Genomic DNA, 18974 nt, shown 5'->3' with positions numbered 1-18974 from the left:
GTACTATGGCATACATATGCATGTCTACTAATTTTGTACTATGACCCATATGGTCAATAGACAGCCATTTGATTTAAATTTTGGTGTGATTTTTTTGTCTTTGAAACATACATAGGTCACTATCCCTCGATGGACTGATTTTGTTCAAACGTGATACGAACATAAAATACTGTGGCTGCATTTTTGTGTACATTAATTTGTTTCATTATATGATCCGAAATGGCTGATTACAACAACATACCCGATCCCATACCATTTCGAAAATTCCACCAAACCATGTGTATAGTATGTGCCATCATGACACTGGAGGCAGTAAGGGCATCGTTATGTGTGATGTAATCAAAAGTTCCTTCAATGGTCATTACTGGCAGAGATAGGTCAATTTTATTGAACGTTCCTCAGATTACTTTATTATGCAAGTCACAGGCCTGATGCACCCGTTGCATCAATGTCATTCCACAGCGACCTAGACCACAGCTACCTAGACACCAAAGATTATAACAAAATGGACAAGCGGGGACTGTGTCATCAACGATGACTTGTTGATGCACAGTTTGATCATTGTTCAGGTTGGTGCTACAAAAATTAGCCATATAGGTATTTACATTGTGAATAACTTTTCATTTTGGTGTTTATGCCAACAGCCGGAGACATTTCTGACTAATCCCAGTGGTAACCAGATTCATCCCTATGACATTGCAATTGATGCATATAGTCGTCATTTGTACTGGACATGTTCACAAAACAATGTTATCAATGTAACAAGATTGGACATGACGTCAATAGGTGTAGTTGTTGATGGTGATAATGAAAAACCAAGATCTATTGTACTTAATCCAGCCAAGGGGTAAGTGACTAGTGTTACTCTAGTGTATTTTTAGCTCACATTTGGTTATACCAATGTGAGGTTAACGTATCAGCTGAAGTCGATGGCGTCTGTATGTATGTGTGTGGTACATGTACCGGTATGTAGATGTGTATGTACAGCATGTCCGTCAACATCAAAAACACATAAACCGCTGCACGTTTCAGCTTGGTATTTGATGTGTGGATGCATCCTGGGCTATAGATGGGATTTTGTTCAAATGAAGTCTGCATTGCCAAAATTATGCCAATGAGCTTACAAAATGTGAAAATGGTCAAAAATTAATAACTCAAGAACCGCTGTTTTGATTGCTTTGAAAATTTTTGTGCAAGTACCTTCCTTGAACCTTATACAGTTTTATGAATATTGTGAAGATATCTTGAATTTTGTATTTTTGCTGAATTTTTTGGTGATTTTTCTCATTTTAAGTAAAAATTCTTCTTCTCTGAAATCGCTAGCCCAATCGCTCTCAAATTTGGGTTTGATGTTTGCAAGGGTGTTACTCTTCTAATTTGTTGAAATCATGACAAAATTTGAAAGAATTACCATTTTTGGGCAATTTTTACATAACCGGGACATGGTTATACATGCTGTCAATTTATGTTTTGTTATGTAACCCTTTGAGCGCCAAAGTCCATTTTAGTCACCTTTGTAAAACATACCATTGTCAATTTTTTCCGATTTTTGCCAAAATTTTGATAAAAGCTTGTAGCCGATGAAATGTGATGTCCTTTTGGTCCAAAATTATCAAAAAATTATCAAATAATTCATAAAAATCGGTAAAATGTTGCTGTACTGAAATTTTGGTTGGAAAAATTACGGCACTCAAAGGGTTAAATCATGAATAAACTGTGCTAATCAGCAGCTACACCTTCCAGTATTCCTTGGGGAAACATCAGACCATTATACCACTGTATCCCGTTTGATTGGAATCTTTCTGAAAGCCTATGTGAAAGCACATACTTCTCCCATATGGATGTGTGATGTTGTCTGTTGTCTGGTGTCTGGCATCCGTCAACTTTTCTTTATTCCAAGCTCCTTCTCAGTCTGATTCCTTTCGTATTTGGAGTACAGGTCCCGTAGGATGACCTGAATCAGATTTGTTAGTCCCCGTGAACAAAGTCCAGGGGACTCTTGGTTTTGGCTCCGCCGTGCGTCTGTCTATACATTCATCCGTTCATCCGCCCAGATATCGCAGACATGCCTGAGCCAATTCCTTTCAAAGTTGGTACTGTAACAAAGATAATACACCATGGGTGTGGCATGATTTATGCTTCTTTGCATCATGGAAAAAATAGCTCTGTTCCATAAGAGACTGTGCCAAATTTAATAAAACTTTGTACGGATGTTGATCACACAGAGCTCTAAGTAGCAAACAAAGACATATGTCAATATTGCGTCAAGTAAATGCTAATTTGCATATTTAACACATTTTTGTAATTAGAGTGATATGTCATGAAATACTAACTCAAATATGATGAAACGAGGTAGAGACATTAATCTCTTAGTACTTTAATACTGTACAAAGGCATTCAGCAGTATTATATAAATTAATTGCTTATTTGCATATTTGATGAATTTTTGTAATTAAGGTGACATGTTATGAAATTCTGTGGCAAATTTCATGAAACTGCATTTAGAATCACGTTTGTACACTTTTATTGTTACACATTGATAAATGTAAAGTGGCAGTGATGTTGATAATAGCCGGTCACCGGTCAAAACGCCCGGCTGAGCTCAGCTTGTGACCAGCTATAAAAAACACACGGAAAAAAATAACAAAAAAAATTTAAAAAGTTGAAATCATCTCTCTTGTCATATAGCCTAGTAGAAAGGTGACCATTCTGCTTATTTGAAATACTCACCCAGTTACTATCGGGAAATAACCCTTGGGGCTCCATTTATGCAAGATTAAAACTTGAACTTCCTGCCTAGACTTCCTGTGACGTAGGTCACAGGACTCCGTAAGTTACTCAGTTATAATTCTTGCACGACTGTCTATGACAGCTCCCTACGGCTCCCACAAGTTTTTCGTCGCCGTGGCTGCCTTATTAGGACATATGAAGTAATTCTTGTACCAAGTTTGAATGAAATCGCTTCAGGCATCTCAGAGATATCTGCGTGAACGGATGGACGCACGGACGGACGCACGGACGCACGCACGCACGCACGGACATGACCAAACCTATAAGTCCCCACAGACGGTGTCCGTGGGGACTTATAGGTTTGGTCATGTCCGTGCGTGCGTGCGTGCGTGCGTGCGTGCGTCCGTCCGTCCGTCCGTGCAGATATCTCTGAGATGCCTGAAGCGATTTCATTCAAACTTGGTACAAGGATTACTTCATATGTCATACAGATGCACATCAATTTGTTTTGTGATACGATCCAATATGGCCGCCAGGCGGCCATTTTATTACGATTTTTTCATGTACACAGCCATAACTCAGGCATGTTCCAACAGATTTTCAAAGTTGGTACAAGGACATTGACCTATGTCATACATATGCACGTCAATCTGTTTTGTGATACGATCCAATATGGTTGCCAGGCGGCCATTTTATTACGATGTTTTCATGTACAGAGCCATAACTCAAGCATATCTCAACCGTTTTTATTCAAAGTTGGTACAAGGACATTGACCAATGTCATAGATATGCACGTCAATTTGTTTTGTGATACGATCCAATATGGTTGCCAGGCGGCCATTTTATTACGATTTTTTCATGTACACAGCCATAACTCAGGCATGTTCCAACAGATTTTATTCAAAAGTGGTACAAGGACATTGACCAATGTCATAGATATGCATGTCAATTTGTTTTGTGATACGATCCAATATGGCCGCCAGGCGGCCATTTTATTACAATTTTGTCATGTACAGAGCCATTACTCAGGCATGTTTCAATCGATTTTATTCAGAGTTAGTACGAGGACATTTGCCAATGTCATAGATATGCACGGCAATTTGTTTTGTGATACGATCCAATATGGCCGCCAGGCGGCCATTTTATTACGATTTTGTCATGTACAGAGCCATTACTCAGGCACGTTTCAACCGATTTTATTCAAAGTTGGTACAAGCTTATTGACAAATGTCATAGCTGTCCACGGCAATCTGTTTTGTGATACAAACCAAAATGGCCGCTCTGCGGCCATTTTATTACGATTTTTTCATGTACAGAGCCATAACTCCGGCATATCTCAACCGTTTTTATTCAAAGTTGATACAAGGACATTGACCTATGTCATACATATGCATGTCAATCTGTTTTGTGATACGATCAAATATGGCCGCCAGGCGGCCATTTGATTACGATGTTTTCATGTACAGAGGCATTTCTCAGGCATATCCGCATGTTTCGACCGATTTCATTCAAAGTTGGTACAAGGACATCGACCAATGTCATAGCTATGCACATCAATTTGTTTTGTGATGCGATCCAATATGGCCACTGTGCAACCATTTTGTTACGATTTTTTCATGTCCTGAACCATAATTCAGACATATATCAAGCGAATTCATTCAAAAGTATTTTTATCACAGACCTAATGAAGAGGACTCTATCCTCTCTGAGGACCTGTAATCAAAATACCCATTAACAAGTGGGGACTGTGTCATCAACGATGACTTGTTCCGCTCAGGATCGACAGCTAAGTGGTAATTTCCCTTTTTGGGTACCTTCTTCGTTGTTGTCAATTAGTTTTTTCCGCTTTTTTGTTCTCTCAACGAGTTCTTGAATGTTTTCACGTGTCAGCCTTTTTGGCTATTGTGTTACGCCACGTGTTCCATAGCTTAGTCGCTCTGTACTGTATTGTTCATCGGCGTTTATTTCACGGCCGAGTAGTTATACAGTCTACATTTTCTAGTGATCCGATTTTCAGTGTTCCTTGAAAATTCTTTATTGTTCTTTGAGTAATCGCTCGTTTCGTTTTTTGTCATGGATTTTTCCTATCGAACGTGTGATTGTAAGCAGCAGTTCTCGCTGCAGGACGGACATGAATTATGCTCCAGTTGTCGAGAATGCACAAGGAGTCAACCTTGTGACATTGTGTTGACTTGGACGCAGGATGAATGGTCTAATTTCGCTCCCTCGCTTGACGACGTCACCCCGGACATCCCTGGGGCTGACCCGTCAGTTTCTGAGTCGCGAGTTTTGGTTGGAATGCACCGTGCTCATTCTGCTGGTGACACCAACACAGAAATTAGAGTTCCGTTCAGGGTGGACGACCTCATAAGACAACGGAGGCTTTGTCCGACCCACAGCAGGTAAGTGATGTCCGTCCGTCATTGAATGTTACCGAAGGGACGGTTTATCCCGGTGAAATACCGCAATTGATTTCCACCGCGGGTTCTAATCTGCCCGGTTTCACGCCAAGCGAGACCACGCCACGTATCTCTGGGCAAGCTGCGGCCGGTAAGGGGGGTCCTGGACTTCTGCACACTAATCAGATTGTCCAGGGGCCAATCCCACAACAGGGGGGATAATACCAGCTGGAGCACGATTAGGTCTCCCTAATCTCAACCAGGCTACAGTGGGCGGGGTTCCTGGTCATATGTACACTACTCAGATGAACCAGGGACTTTTACCACAGCCGGATGGGGCAAACCAGTCATACACTGCCCAACCTAGGGATCACCCAGACCACTGATCACCCAGACCAATTTGCGGATTTGACTCGAGCCGTGGGAAACACCCTCGTGCATGGCCTCGAGTTTTCCGTTCGTAGTCATGCTATGCTACAGTTATTGGAGCGTGATGCGTTTCTAAATCGCCCTTTCAGTCCAATTAACTGACAAGCTTAAAGCCAGGGCCCGGGTCGTGCCCTTGGATCCTAAGGCTCTATTCGCGGGCAAGCTCTCGGAATTTGCCAAAGAGGCCACCAAAGATGTTCAGAGTAACGCTTGGCTATTTGGTCGGGAGGGGCAAAAGTTGGACGGCACTGGGGCTACACGCCCGAAACAGTCCTCCAAGAAATCTAAGCCCAAGGGTTAGGCACAGTCCAAGTCATTTCGTACTCGTGCCCAACCCTATGACAAGGACAATAGAAATAAGGCTAAGAAGCAATTTTCAACGTCCACTTCGTCAAATGCGGGCCCCAAAGGTCAGCGCTCCTGACGCCCTAATAAGACTACCGCCCATTCCGTCGCCAGACATTTCGGTGGGAGGGCGTCTTCGTCACTTCGCCACCGAGTGGCAGAAAGTGACAAACGACCAAGACGGGTACAAACCAGTTTTCTCGACCGACCCCCCTCTGGCGTGGGACCCACCGTGTTTCGCCCGCCAGACAAGCCCATACTCGTCGGCAATGGCCGAAGCAGTGCAAGGGCTGATGTCGAAAAACGCGGTGCGAATTGTAAACCCCTCCGTAGACGGCCCGGGGTTTTACAACCATTTCTTCCTCGTCCCAAAAAAGACGAGAGGTTGGCGGCCGATTCTCAACCTAAGACCACTAAATCGGTTTCTGCAAGTAGAATCGTTCTCCATGGAAACCACTCAGTCCATTCTAGCCGCGGTACAGCCCGGCGATTGGATGGTCTCCATAGACCTCAAAGACGCGTACTTTCATATCGCAATTCACAAGGACTTTCGAAAGTACCTGCGGTTCTCAATAAACGGGATTGTTTACGAGTACATAGTTCTCCCTTTTGGCCTAGCATCAGCACCTCGCGTGTTTACCAGAGTAGTGCTGGAGCTAATAGGGTTCATCCACCGCCAATCCGTCAGAACACATCCGTATCTCGACGATTGGTTAATACCCCATCAACGAAGAGACATACTCGAAACACATCTCACCCTGGTCTGGTCAGTTCTCCTCCGTCTCGGGTTCATTCCGAGTGTCGAGAAGTCAACTCTCACCCCTTCCCGCGACATGGCGTTTATTGGGATGAGGCTCATTACTCACTCAGGGATTGTTTGCCCAACCCAGGAACGAGTGGACAGACTGTTAGCTGTTATCAACTCTATCCTGCCACGTCCATCTATCCCGGTCAAGCTCCTGCTGGAAGCTATCGGCATGATGGTCTCTATGCTTGCAATCATCCCCTGGGGGCGCCTTCGCCTTCGACCGATTCAACTGTATTTGTTGGCACTTTGGCGCCCCACTCGACAGCCGATTACTCATGTTATTCGCGTGAAACCAGCTCTCCCGTGCCCACCTAGAATGGTGGCTGGACACAGAGAATTTGCTGAAGTACCACCGCCCACTCAGTTTTGTTCACGGACGCCTCCACCACCGGTTGGGGAGCGCACCTGGACGAACTGACAGCATCAGGCAGTTGGTCGAACAACCAACGGGAGCGCCACATCAATTGGCTAGAACTCCAAGCAGTGTTCCTGGCGCTCAACGCTTTCAGCTGTCAGTAGCCAACCAGCATGTCCTGTCATACAGACAATGCTACAGTGGTTACCTACATAAACAAGATGGGAGGGACCAGATCCCCAACACTGTGTTACCTGGCATGGGACTTATTCCTGGCATGGGACTTATCATGTGGTGCAAGGAACACAACATCCGCCTTCGAGCTCGTCACCTGCCCGGCAAGCGGAATCACATTGCCGACGCCCTATCTCGGGATCGAAAAGTGATTCCGACGGAATGGGAAATTCCCCAGGAAGTTGCCAACAGGATTTTCGCAATTTGGGGAACACCCATGGCAGACTTGTTTGCGACGTTCAAGAACCGCAAACTACCTCTGTTTGTGTCGCCGGTCCCGGACCACAGAGCCTTGGCGGTCGAGGCACTGTCAATGTCATGGAGGAACCTGCTCCTGTACGCGTTCCCTCCATTGCCTCTCTTGCCACTAGTTCTATGGAAAATAGCAGACGAGGTCACCACCGTGATACTAGTAGCACCAGCATGGCCCAAACGGTCATGGTATCAGATGCTGTTGGATCTGTTAGTAGAGCGCCCTCTGGAGCTACCCCTCCGCGAGGACCTACTATTCCAGGGTCCACAGCTGGTTCATCCCGACCCAGGCGTGTTCAAACTTCACGCATTCAAGCTGTCGAGCAATCCCTCATTGCGAGCGGATTTTCTCGAGCAGCTGCCGCCACCATCGCTAGACCTCAGAGAGCCAGCACCTTGGCAACTTACGAGGACAAGTGGTCAAAATTCTGTGATTGGTGTGGTAAACAGAGTGTTGATCCACTCAAAGTCTCTGTTAGCCAATTAGCCGAATTCTTTCTATTTTTACATAATGACAAAGAATTCTCCCCGAGCACCTTGTCTGTTTATCGCACTTCCATCGCAGCGACAATCAGAAGTGTCGGGGGCCCGGATTTTAGTCACAATACAGCCTTGACTGCAATGCTCAAGAATTTTAAAATTGAGAGACCCCCTGCGCGGCGTTTGGTCCCTCAATGGAGTTTATCTTTGGTTCTGAGTGGCCTACAACGGCCGCCATTTGAACCATTGGATTCTATCAGTTTAAAGGCACTTACCCTTAAAACTATTTTTCTTGTAGCACTTGCATCTGGCAGTCGCAGGAGCGAGATTCATGCTTTTGGTGCCACAGATGGGTTGTTGACTATTACCAAGACGGAAGCAGTCTTGCGTACTAGACCGGGTTTCTTGGCTAAGAATCAAGTACTGGGTGCTAAAACCACCCCGGTTACTATTAAAGCTCTTGACTCGCTGACAGGCCCAGACCCTCAAGAGCGTCGATTATGCCCGGTTCGTTGTCTTCGTTGGTACTTAAAACAAACCGAGTCCTTTCATGCGGGGAGAGTTCGAATTTTTCTACCTATTCCCCCTGTTTCCTCGCAGGACATTTCCAAGTCGACCATTTCAAATTGGATTACAAAAACGGTTCGTTGGACTTACAATGAAAGTTCAGAAACTGACCGTTGCCTTACCAGAGTAACAGCCCATGAGGTTAGGGCTATCTCTGCTTCCTTGGTGTATTCGGCCAGTATTCCTTTTAACGATGTCCTTCGCGCAGGTACATGGCGTTCGCCTAACTCATTTGTCAGTTTCTATCTTCGGGACATGGCATCTGAGTCGGATGGTTTGTTTTCTCTTGGTCCGCTTTCTGTGGGCCAACAGGTAATTCATGGTAATAAATACTAGTTTCCACGCCTCCTAAGGTCTGTGGGATTCTGTGTTTTTCCAGATAGTAACTGGGTGAGTATTTCAAATAAGCAGAATTGTAGTTTATACCTAAACTAATTTCTGCTATGTAGAAATACTCACCCAGCACACCCGCCCGCCTCCCCACTTGGTGTTTTGTATAACCTGGGGGAGTGTGTTACACTGTTTTTGTGGTTGATGGGTGTGTTGCACCCCCCTCAATACTTGACTAACCGTTCTTTTCTGGTTGTTTTGCACCTGGCGGTTCTTCTAGTAGTTTGGGGAAATTGTCACTTCCTAACTGTCGTACTCTAACGAGCGTGGACAGTCGCTTACGGAGTATAACTGAGTAACTTAGGGAGTCCGGTGACCTACGTCACAGGAAGTCTAGGCAGGAAGTTCAAGTTTTAATCTTGCATAAATGGAGCCCCAAGGGTTATTTCCCGATAGTAACTGGGTGAGTATTTCTACATAGCAGAAATTAGTTTAGGTATAAACTACAATTAGAGTCAAATTCAAGTAAAATGTCCAGATATGAAGCAGAAGAGGCCGTTTCTGTAGTTTCTTTAATCTCCAATTCTGGAGGATAAATCATAGCGAGATATTTACTGAATTCAGAGTTATTCAATGAAATAACATCGTCTATGTATCTAAATGTAAGGTTGAAAGTATGAGCTACAGAGACCTTTTTCTGCTTGATAACAATTGTCTTCAATGATTCACAGCATAATCACAATGAGTGTATCTGGCGATGATGTCTGTAGTAGATTCACTGTGGAATAAAAATTGTTATGCCATGATTGAATGGGTTGATAGTACTTTAAGTTAATTTTTTTCACCCAAAATGATCAAAAAAGCTTTAAAATGAATACAAATTTGATAATTACATGGCGTAAAATTGTGTCATTTTCATTGGATAATTTCAAAAATTTCCGAACCAAATTGCAAATTGTATTTACCGTAAAAGATACTGATTATTGGACCCATTCTGATATCAAATTGCTTGATAGAGACATAAGCTATCTTCAAAATGATGACTAAATCATTTATTGCAATAAATGATTTTGAGCACCAAATCTTGTCATTTTAAGTGGGTATCTCCGTTGCTGTGGCTCTAAGTGGAAGAGCTGTAAAATGTTGCTGCATTTATATCAAGCAAGCAATATCTCACCTTGTTAAGTATGTGATGCAAATGTATGGAGATTTGTCAAAGATCTGAAATACAGTTTATTTATATTATTTTCAAAAATTAGGCATTATCTTCTGAAAGGGGAAAAATTGGACAAAGACACATTTTGTGCATTCTCGCGAGCCAGAGCAATAATTTCCGCTCCAGTGACCTACGCAAAAATCAAGCTCTGGCAGATTACGCCAGGAAACTGGGGAAGTATGAATGGGGTTAATTAATTATTCATGAGGACATATCATCAGAATTAGCCAATCAGGAATCCGTTTTACAATGTCATGTCGGGTCGTACACAACTGGATCCTCTGGTTCCGTTGCATGTCTTCCGATAAATGTTGCATTAAATCCGACAGCTTTCATAATTTTGACAGTTTTTCTATCCCCTTACCAAAAACATAGCGCTATTTTTAGTAGGTGATAGCGCTATTTTACAGAGGTGACAAATAGGTGACAGAGAGGTGAAAGTTTTGTGTATAGAGCTTTATTTCCAACTGAAACAATGGATATCTACTTGAAATCTACCTACACCTATTACAAAACTACAAGCTAACAAGTAGGTCTATCATAGGCGTTAAGTAGTAATTTCAACGAAATATTTATGAGATGCAAATTAAGTCATTTAAATATCTACGAAAATCTACTGCACACCTACTACTTGCCTCACCTGGAAAAAAAGGATTTCAACCTACATGATACCTACAGAAATCTACTAGTCACCTACTGTGACACCTACCTTGTACCTAGTTCAGACCTACGACAGACCTACTAAAATGCCTACATAAATCTGCAACACACCTACTTAGATACAACTAGCACCTAAAAGTGACCTATGATAGACCTACGTATGTGACCACAGTAACTACATTCTAAAAAGCACGGAAATGCACATTTTATCAAGTAACATATTACAATTTATGAATTATGAATTTTAGCAATCTTTCGTTCGAAAATTTCACAAGAAATTTATTTTTTTTATATATGTGATTGTGCTTAGACTCCAGTTAACTTAAATGCTTGGCTTGTTTCTATGGAATAATATACGTCACTTGAACTTTACCATGGTATCATCCACAGACAAACATCGCACATCGCTCAGATTTACACATTTTCTAAGATTGTACCGGTGATCATGTTCCACAATTCGACGAATTTTCCAAGCTTGTCAAATGCAGGATCACCTCTTTTACTCTGTCACTGTCAACAAAGTGAACATGTCTCTCGGCACAGTAGCACTGAAGGCAAGAACTGGATCAAGTTGGCCAGAAATTCAAGCAAAAATATTTGAAAAAACATACATACTGATACATATCAACCAGACCCATTGTGGTGTTAGTCCGAAACAAACTTGAAAATGTTCAATCAAAAATGTTCCGGTTCTCAAGATGTTCTCAGGCCATTTTGACTTAGAATCACTTTGCTTCGCCTCCATGCTGTTCAGTTAGTTCGCGTATCGTTCTATTCCCACATCTACGGTGGCCCCTACACGCCACGGAACTCTATTACTTTTGAATATAAACTCTAGTTTTTCTTGACAATATCTTTAATATTTGTAAGAAATTTTATTTCTCCATCGCAAACTTTTAATTTTGTACGGGCAACTTTATCTTAACATTATCTTAACTTTAACTTCTCGAAAGTAGTTTTAGTTTTAACAATAAAGAAATATGTTTCTCAAAAGTATTTTTATTTTGTAAAACAAAAGTAAAACTTTTCAAGATAACAAACTCCCCTACACGTCATGGAAATATATTACTTTTGAACATAAACTCATATTCTTGACAATATATTTAATATTTGTAAGAAATGTTATTTCTCCACAGCAAACTTTTATTTCTGAACGGGGAAACTTTATTTTGGGGGTAAACTGTTTTTAAAAACTTTTAACAAAAACACTTTAACTTTTAAAAAATAACTTTAACTTTGAACAAAATATTTGTTTCTCAAAAGCGTTTTTTATTCGAAAAGAAGTAAAAATTGTTCACAGCAAGAGTTTAAGATTTTTGCTGAGCGCGAACTGAGTTACTTAAATGACATAACCTTATGTCTTTAGAGCAGAAAACTTAAATTCTTAAAGAAAAGTTTTATTTTTCCAAGAGTAAAATTAATTTCTTTATGGAAAAAAGATTTTCTCAGAGCAGCAAATTGAAATACAGAGAATAAAACTTTTTTCTCAATGGCGAGAAATTATTTTCTGAAGACAACAAAACTAATTCTTTCAAGATATATTTTGTACATATGAGTGTGGTTTAAGAATTTGGTAAAACTGAACTGAGAAAGAACGAAAAAGGAAGGATGAAAAAGTCAAACTTACTTTTCTTCAGAGCGAAATTTATTTCTGAGAGGAGAAATATTTCATGTGAGGGCGCAATTACCTATAATGCATAGCAAACTCTTTCTAGCGAGAGTAAACATATTTTGGGGAAGAGTAAAACATTTTTCCGACGAGCAAAACTTTATTTTAACGGCGGCGGAAGTTAAAGTATCCCACCATGCAACACCCAAGTTTGATGACCCAGAGTCTCCGAGACAACCATGACTGACTTCATCGGCGATACAGGCACGCTAGCCCGGCCCTAGTGCAGTACAATACCCCGAGGTTTTACCTGGGTATTTGGGTCGGACGGTTTGCCGTACTGTACTGCAGCTAGCCCGGCCTACCCTGCCTGCGTACGATGCTGTGTGTTGGGGCCGCATAACGCCGGGAACACACAGCATCGTACGCAGGGCTATGGGCACGGGCACGCAAACGAGTCAGTTCAACAGTTGCCACTTGTCTGAGTCCCCGAAGAACGGTTTTGTGTTTGAGTGATTCGTCCTGACTGCAGACTTTGTGCGACGGGATGGACCGCATTGGGTTCCTTCATTAGCTCTGCATGGGCTGTGTGTTACCGGCGTTATACGTATACGGCCTCCCACCACATAACGCCGGTAACACACAGCCCTGCCATGCAGAGAGCTATTCCTTCATCAGTTGCTGTGTTGTTAATGTTATGTTGTGTGATAGTCATCTTTTCTATAAGCCAGATTCGTAATTGATAGAGTCTTCGACTGAAACTGAACCTGGCCCGCCAGATTTGACCACAGTCGAGCGTGATTCAATACAGTAGTTGTGGGTCCACAGCTTTGGTGTTTTCGGACGGGATATGCCTTTTACGGGCTGGTTGACTTTCACGTTTTTGACCCCGCAAACCACACGTGAAAGTCAAAACCAGTCCGCGACTGTGGTCAAATCTGGCGGGCTCGGTTCAGTTTCAGTTTCTATAAATTACGAATCTGGCTTCTCCTCTTAGAAAAGATGAATATCACACACATTGGCTTTGTGTTACCGGTGTTATGTGGTGGGAGACCGTGTAACGCCGGTAACACACAGCCCTGCCATGCATAGCCCTGCGTACAGGTCTGTGTGTTCCCGGCGTATAACGCCGGGAACACACAGACCTGTACGCAGGGCTATGCCATGCAGAGCTAATGAACAACCCCAATGCGGTCCCGTCGCACACCGTCTGCCGTCAGGAAGAATCAGGCATGGTAGGCCGGCTGGCATGCCCGTATCGCCGATGAAGTCAGTCATGGTTGTCTCGGAGAGCAGATCGTCCATGTAGCCGACACGAACACGAACTGTCTGATACCGGCTACCAACTCGGAGACTCTGGGTCATCAAACTTGGGTGTTGCATGGTGGGATACTTTAACTTCCGCCGCTGTTAAAATAGTTTTGCTCGTCGGAAAAATGTTTTACTCTTCCCCAAAATATGTTACTCTCGCTAGAAAGAGTTTGCTATGCATTATAGGTAATTGCGCCCTCACATTAAATATATATCTCCTCTCAGAAATAAATTTCGCTCTGAAGAAAAGTAAGTTTGACTTTTTCATCCCTTTTTCGTTCTTTCTCAGTTCAGTTTTACCAAATTCTTAAACCACACTCATATGTAGAAAATATATCTTGAAGGAATTAGTTTTGTTGTCTTCAGAAAATAATTTCTCTCCATTGAGAAAAAAGTTTTATTCACTATATTTCAATTTGCTGCTCTGAGAAAATCTTTTTTCCATAAAGAAATTAATTTTACTCTTGAAAAATAAAACTTTTCTTTAAGAATTTAAGTTTTCTGCTCTAAAAACATAAGGTTATGTCATTTAAGTAACTCAGTTCGCGCTCAGCAAAAATCTTAAACTCTTGCTGTGAACAATTTTTACTTCTTTTCGAAATAAAAAACGCTTTTGAGAAATAAATATTTTGTTCAAAGTTAAAGTTATTTTTTAAAAGTTAAAGTGTTTTTGTTAAAAGTTTTTAAAAACAGTTTATCCCCAAAATAAAGTTTCCCCGTTCAGAAATAAAAGTTTGCTGTGGAGAAATAAAATTTCTTACAAATATTAAATATATTGCCAAGAAATATGAGTTTATGTTCAAAAGTAATATATTTCCATGACGTGTAGGGGAGTCTGTTATCTTGAAAAAATTTTACGTTTGTTTTACAAAATAAAAAATACTTTTGAGAAACATATTTTCTTTATTGTTAAAACTAAAACTACTTTCGAGAAGTTAAAGTTAAGATAATGTTAAGATAAAGTTGCCCGTACAAAATTAAAAGTTTGCGGTGGAGAAATAAAATCTCTTACAAATATTAAAGATATTGTCAAGAAAAATTAGAGTTTATATTCAAAAGTAGTAGAGTTCCGTGGCGTGTAGGGGCCACCGTACACATCCAACTCATTGTACCTCCATGGCTTCGGGTAACGATGTAGTTCAATATTACAACAGGTACCGTCATTCTCCTATTACGAACTTCCCGCCATGACCAAATATCAATGTTCTTATTGTCAAACCATCTCTCGTTTCAAATTCATGACTCCACTCACCCAAATCGTCGTCAGAATTACTGCAACTTGAAGTTGTTGAAGCATACGATGTTGGTCTTGAATCGATACCAGCGTTATTTCCGGGTTGATCATTGCTGCACCGTCTTTGTCAACTTTATTGTCAGACGATTCATGGCAATCACATAGTCGAACCAGAGGACTGAGAGTACATGTCATCCTCGATGTTTGGACTTGTATTGGTAAAACCATAAGATGAGTCACTGCTGCTACCACAAAAATGTCAGCAATGCGATGTCCAACCTCCGTGCTATCTCTCAGATCGGCCAATTTTAAGATTTTGGTTGAAAACTCAGTGCAATACGGAACCAAAACAAGCGCAAAGGTCACATAAATATTCACCAGCCTGCAGCCGACAAACTTTTAGGCCGGGAAATCCCCTAGACAATGATCAATTGGGTGTACCCCTGTAGCAGAATTCTTTATTCAAATAGGGTTTAAAGTTCAACTACGGCTTTACGTTTGTTCTCCTGTGAGGCGCCTCAATTTTCCTTTAGGTGTATGATAGGTCATGATAGTTCTATGTAGGTGTGCTTTACCTACACAAATCTATTTGTCACCTACAGTTGATCTAATACAGAAGTAGGTGTAAGATAGGTGTTATTAGGTACTAAGTAGATGCATAACAAGACTTATTCCTGAAGACCTACAAGTAAAATGACACCTATTTAACACCTCTTGAGATCTACCAAAAACTCATAAGAACCTACAAAAATAGCGCTACATCTACTATAAATAGCGCTATCTTTTTGGTAAGGGTCATGATCGAGAGCAACGGCGACACCACGTGAATGCTATGGCTTCAGTATGTGACAAGAGACTACAGCCAGCAACGAACCCGGCCCAGTCCCACTTCAAGGTCGTCCCCGTGACACTCTGAATGTGACTATTTTCGGACGATCTTAGTTTTCGGACATTTAATGACATGCTGTTCGTTGTACTCACTTCGCTCCTAGCAGTTTGCTATACCAGCATTTCATGAGTTCTTTATCTCTCCTATACTGAATATCAATTTTGATGTATTGATATAGGTACATGTACTGGACTAATCTTGTTGAGAATCCACGCATTGAGAAAGCTGCAATGGATGGGGGTGACAGACAAGTTATTGTAGCAACTGGACTTGGTAATCCTGGAGCCCTGGCAATTGATTACCATACTGAGAAAATATTCTGGTCAGATATGGCTCTTCTTAGAATAGAAAGTTCAGATTTAAATGGTAAGTCTGTTGTACACACCATGTAGTAATGTACATGTTGTTCTGATCAATTCTAGTTTGTTATGTGAATTGATGATTGTCCATTACACTTTAGAGTTTTGTATCACCTTCATGGTGTTTGGTATGAAGGTGTGGTTCAATTGAGTGACTGTTAACAATGGACAAACTGGTAATTTTGTCTAAATTGAGGTGTTGTTAACACTGTCAGGCACAGCCTGCTAACTGTCCAAAACGTATCACTTGCTTTCAAGTGTACTTGTTTTGACTACGTCTGATCTCCTGCAAGACAATGTTTCAACTTTGGCAGAGTTGATTGCTGTGTGATCGCCTAGCTGTTGTTGGCAACACCTCTATTAAAGGGGAAGTTCAGCAAAGATGATTTTTACATTATGTGCTAGCTCTGTGGTACGTCACTTATCCCAGAAAAGCTACCGTACTCGTCCGAGTATAAACCCCTGCTCGTGTATAAGCCCCCCTACTGATTTCAGAGGATTTTAGAAAATGAATTACATCCGTGTATAAGCCCCTGCCCTAGTGTAACTCAAATACAGAAATGTTAGGAGAGTATATTTGGTCATTTAACTTGGCAAAATTACTTTTAGATAATAAAGAAACCATTAAAAGATGTTAAAACAATGAGAAACTGGAGCTCCCTTGACAGCATCGTAAGGAAAATGACACGTTTTCCCAGTACTATCTTGATTCTTTGACCCTGCTCACCCCGTCGCCTAAATAGATTAGTCTCACTCATGTCAGCCATTGTTCATTTTCATTCACAGCCACGATGTTTTTATGCTTGAAACATGTAGTTTCTTTTGTTTGAAGCAATTATCCTTTCATTAGTGAAGACTTTTCCTGGTGACTATTACAATTTTCACTGCTATATATGTTGTTGTTTTCACAAGATGTAGACAGTTTGATACTGGAATATTGAGTTGCCTTTACGTGTAGGCAATGCATGCCTGTTCACATAAGTGTTGATCAGCAGCATACATGACATCTTTGTTTCAAGTTTGGGGGATTGACACTGATTTTCACCAAAATGTCACTTCTGTATTCAGAGATTGTAATCTTTGGATGTGTAAGTCGATTTTGAAAGCAATAGAAAGATCGAGTGGTGTTGAAAAAAATCGTGCATAAAATTAGCATAAATTAAGCGTCCATGCCAGATAACATGGGGTTGCTCGAGTATAAGCCCCTCCCCTAGTTTTACAGCTGTTTAGTGTTGCCGAACCGGGGGCTTATACTTGGACGAGTACGGTATTTTCACCATTTATAACTCGCAAGATTTTTTACAAAAACCGATATAAATAGTACAGGAAGTTGCCCATGTAATTTCAATCATGGGAAAAAGCCCCAAGCTTGGAGCTTGCTTAATGTGATATGGAACGGACCATCTTTCCATGGGTATGGCATTGTCCACTCACCCATGCTTAAACAAGGCTGTGCGTATTTAGATAACTTTTGTTTATACTGATTATCCTTGCATAAAAGATGAATCACTTATAATAAACTGTCCACTGTCAGATTTTGTGTTGCTGTTTACTACAGTAACTGTGTTAATGTGAGTGGACAATGTGGGGGCCATACCCGTCCAAAGATGGTCCCTACCATATCACATGATGCAAGCTCCAAGCTTGGAGCTTTTTTCCCATGATTCAAATTACATTGGGCAACTTCCTGTACTATTTTTATCGATTTTTGTCGGCTTTGACTTATTACAGTGATTCATATCCTGTATCTTTTCATACAATATTTAGACAATTTTGGGACCAATCCTGACGGGTGTAGCATGCTAGCAGGGTACGCTTACCCATTCCGGACACCTGGTACCACCACTTACTATCAGTGGTTCAGGATGGTCTTACTTAAATTTGTAAATCACAATTGTCCCATGGACCTGGTAATATATTACCTTGAATGAAAATGATTATTGGACCAGTTTAATGTCATATTGTAAAAAATCCCGCGAGTTATAAATGGTGAAAATAGTTTTTCCTTGGTAAATGACTACAGAGCTACCACATATGTAAAAATCATCCTTGGTTAACTTCCCTTTTAAGACAATATGTCTACCAGTAGTTTGCGTAATGCCAACAGGTCAAAGCTAAGCTCTGTATATGTGTCAATTTGCTTTGTTAAAACCAATATTGTGGCAATTAAATTGAGGCAAAAGTATAGAAGTTACCAAAATTACAAAATCACTTACAAAAAAAACCCTATTGGACCCTATTGGGAAATCATAGGGCACAAGAGGGGTCCCTTTAAGGCCACCCTATAGGGCACTAGAAGGGCCCCTATAGGGCCGCCCTATAGGGCACAAGAGGGATCCCTATATTGCACTAGAGGGGTCCCTATAGGGCCGCTTTATAGGGCACTAGAGGGGGTGCCTATAGGGCCACCCTATAAGACAGCACCAGGGTCCATATAGGGCCGCCCTAAAAGACACCAGCAGTCTTCCCTGTAGGGCCACCCTATAAGACACTAGTAGGGTACCCACATGTATGGGACACTAGCACTGCCCAAAAGAAGATGAACTCTATTGGGACTTAAAGGCTGCTATGTTATGTTGTGGGGCCCTTACGAAAATGTTTTTATTTTTTATTTTTTAAGTATTCTAGAAGGAATACTATTTACAAACCTGAAAATGTCTTAAAACAACACTGAATACAAGACCTAGCATTTTTACACAAAGAAACTTTATTTCTAAAGTCACAAAAAATGACAAGTTATTGAGATACAAAAAATATTATGCAAATC

At 41.3% G+C, this 18974-nt stretch overlaps 1 protein-coding gene across 2 annotated transcripts in view; it reads left to right on the top strand.

The window, feature by feature from the left end:
- LOC139142491 (low-density lipoprotein receptor-related protein 6-like) overlaps positions 1 to 18974 on the top strand; it is a 216571-nt gene that overhangs the window by 168776 nt on the left and 28821 nt on the right. For both annotated transcript variants that reach the window (XM_070712437.1, XM_070712445.1), the window contains 2 exons: positions 645 to 847; positions 16027 to 16214. In XM_070712437.1, coding sequence (XP_070568538.1) covers positions 645 to 847; positions 16027 to 16214 — 391 coding nt within the window. The remainder of the gene's footprint in view (positions 1 to 644; positions 848 to 16026; positions 16215 to 18974) is intronic.

The sequence above is a fragment of the Ptychodera flava genome, chromosome 1, assembly GCF_041260155.1.
Source record: "Ptychodera flava strain L36383 chromosome 1, AS_Pfla_20210202, whole genome shotgun sequence".
In the NCBI taxonomy this organism is placed as follows: domain Eukaryota; kingdom Metazoa; phylum Hemichordata; class Enteropneusta; family Ptychoderidae; genus Ptychodera; species Ptychodera flava.
The sequence above is the reverse complement of the archived record's forward strand: the minus strand, read 5'-3'. Positions and strand labels throughout refer to the sequence as shown.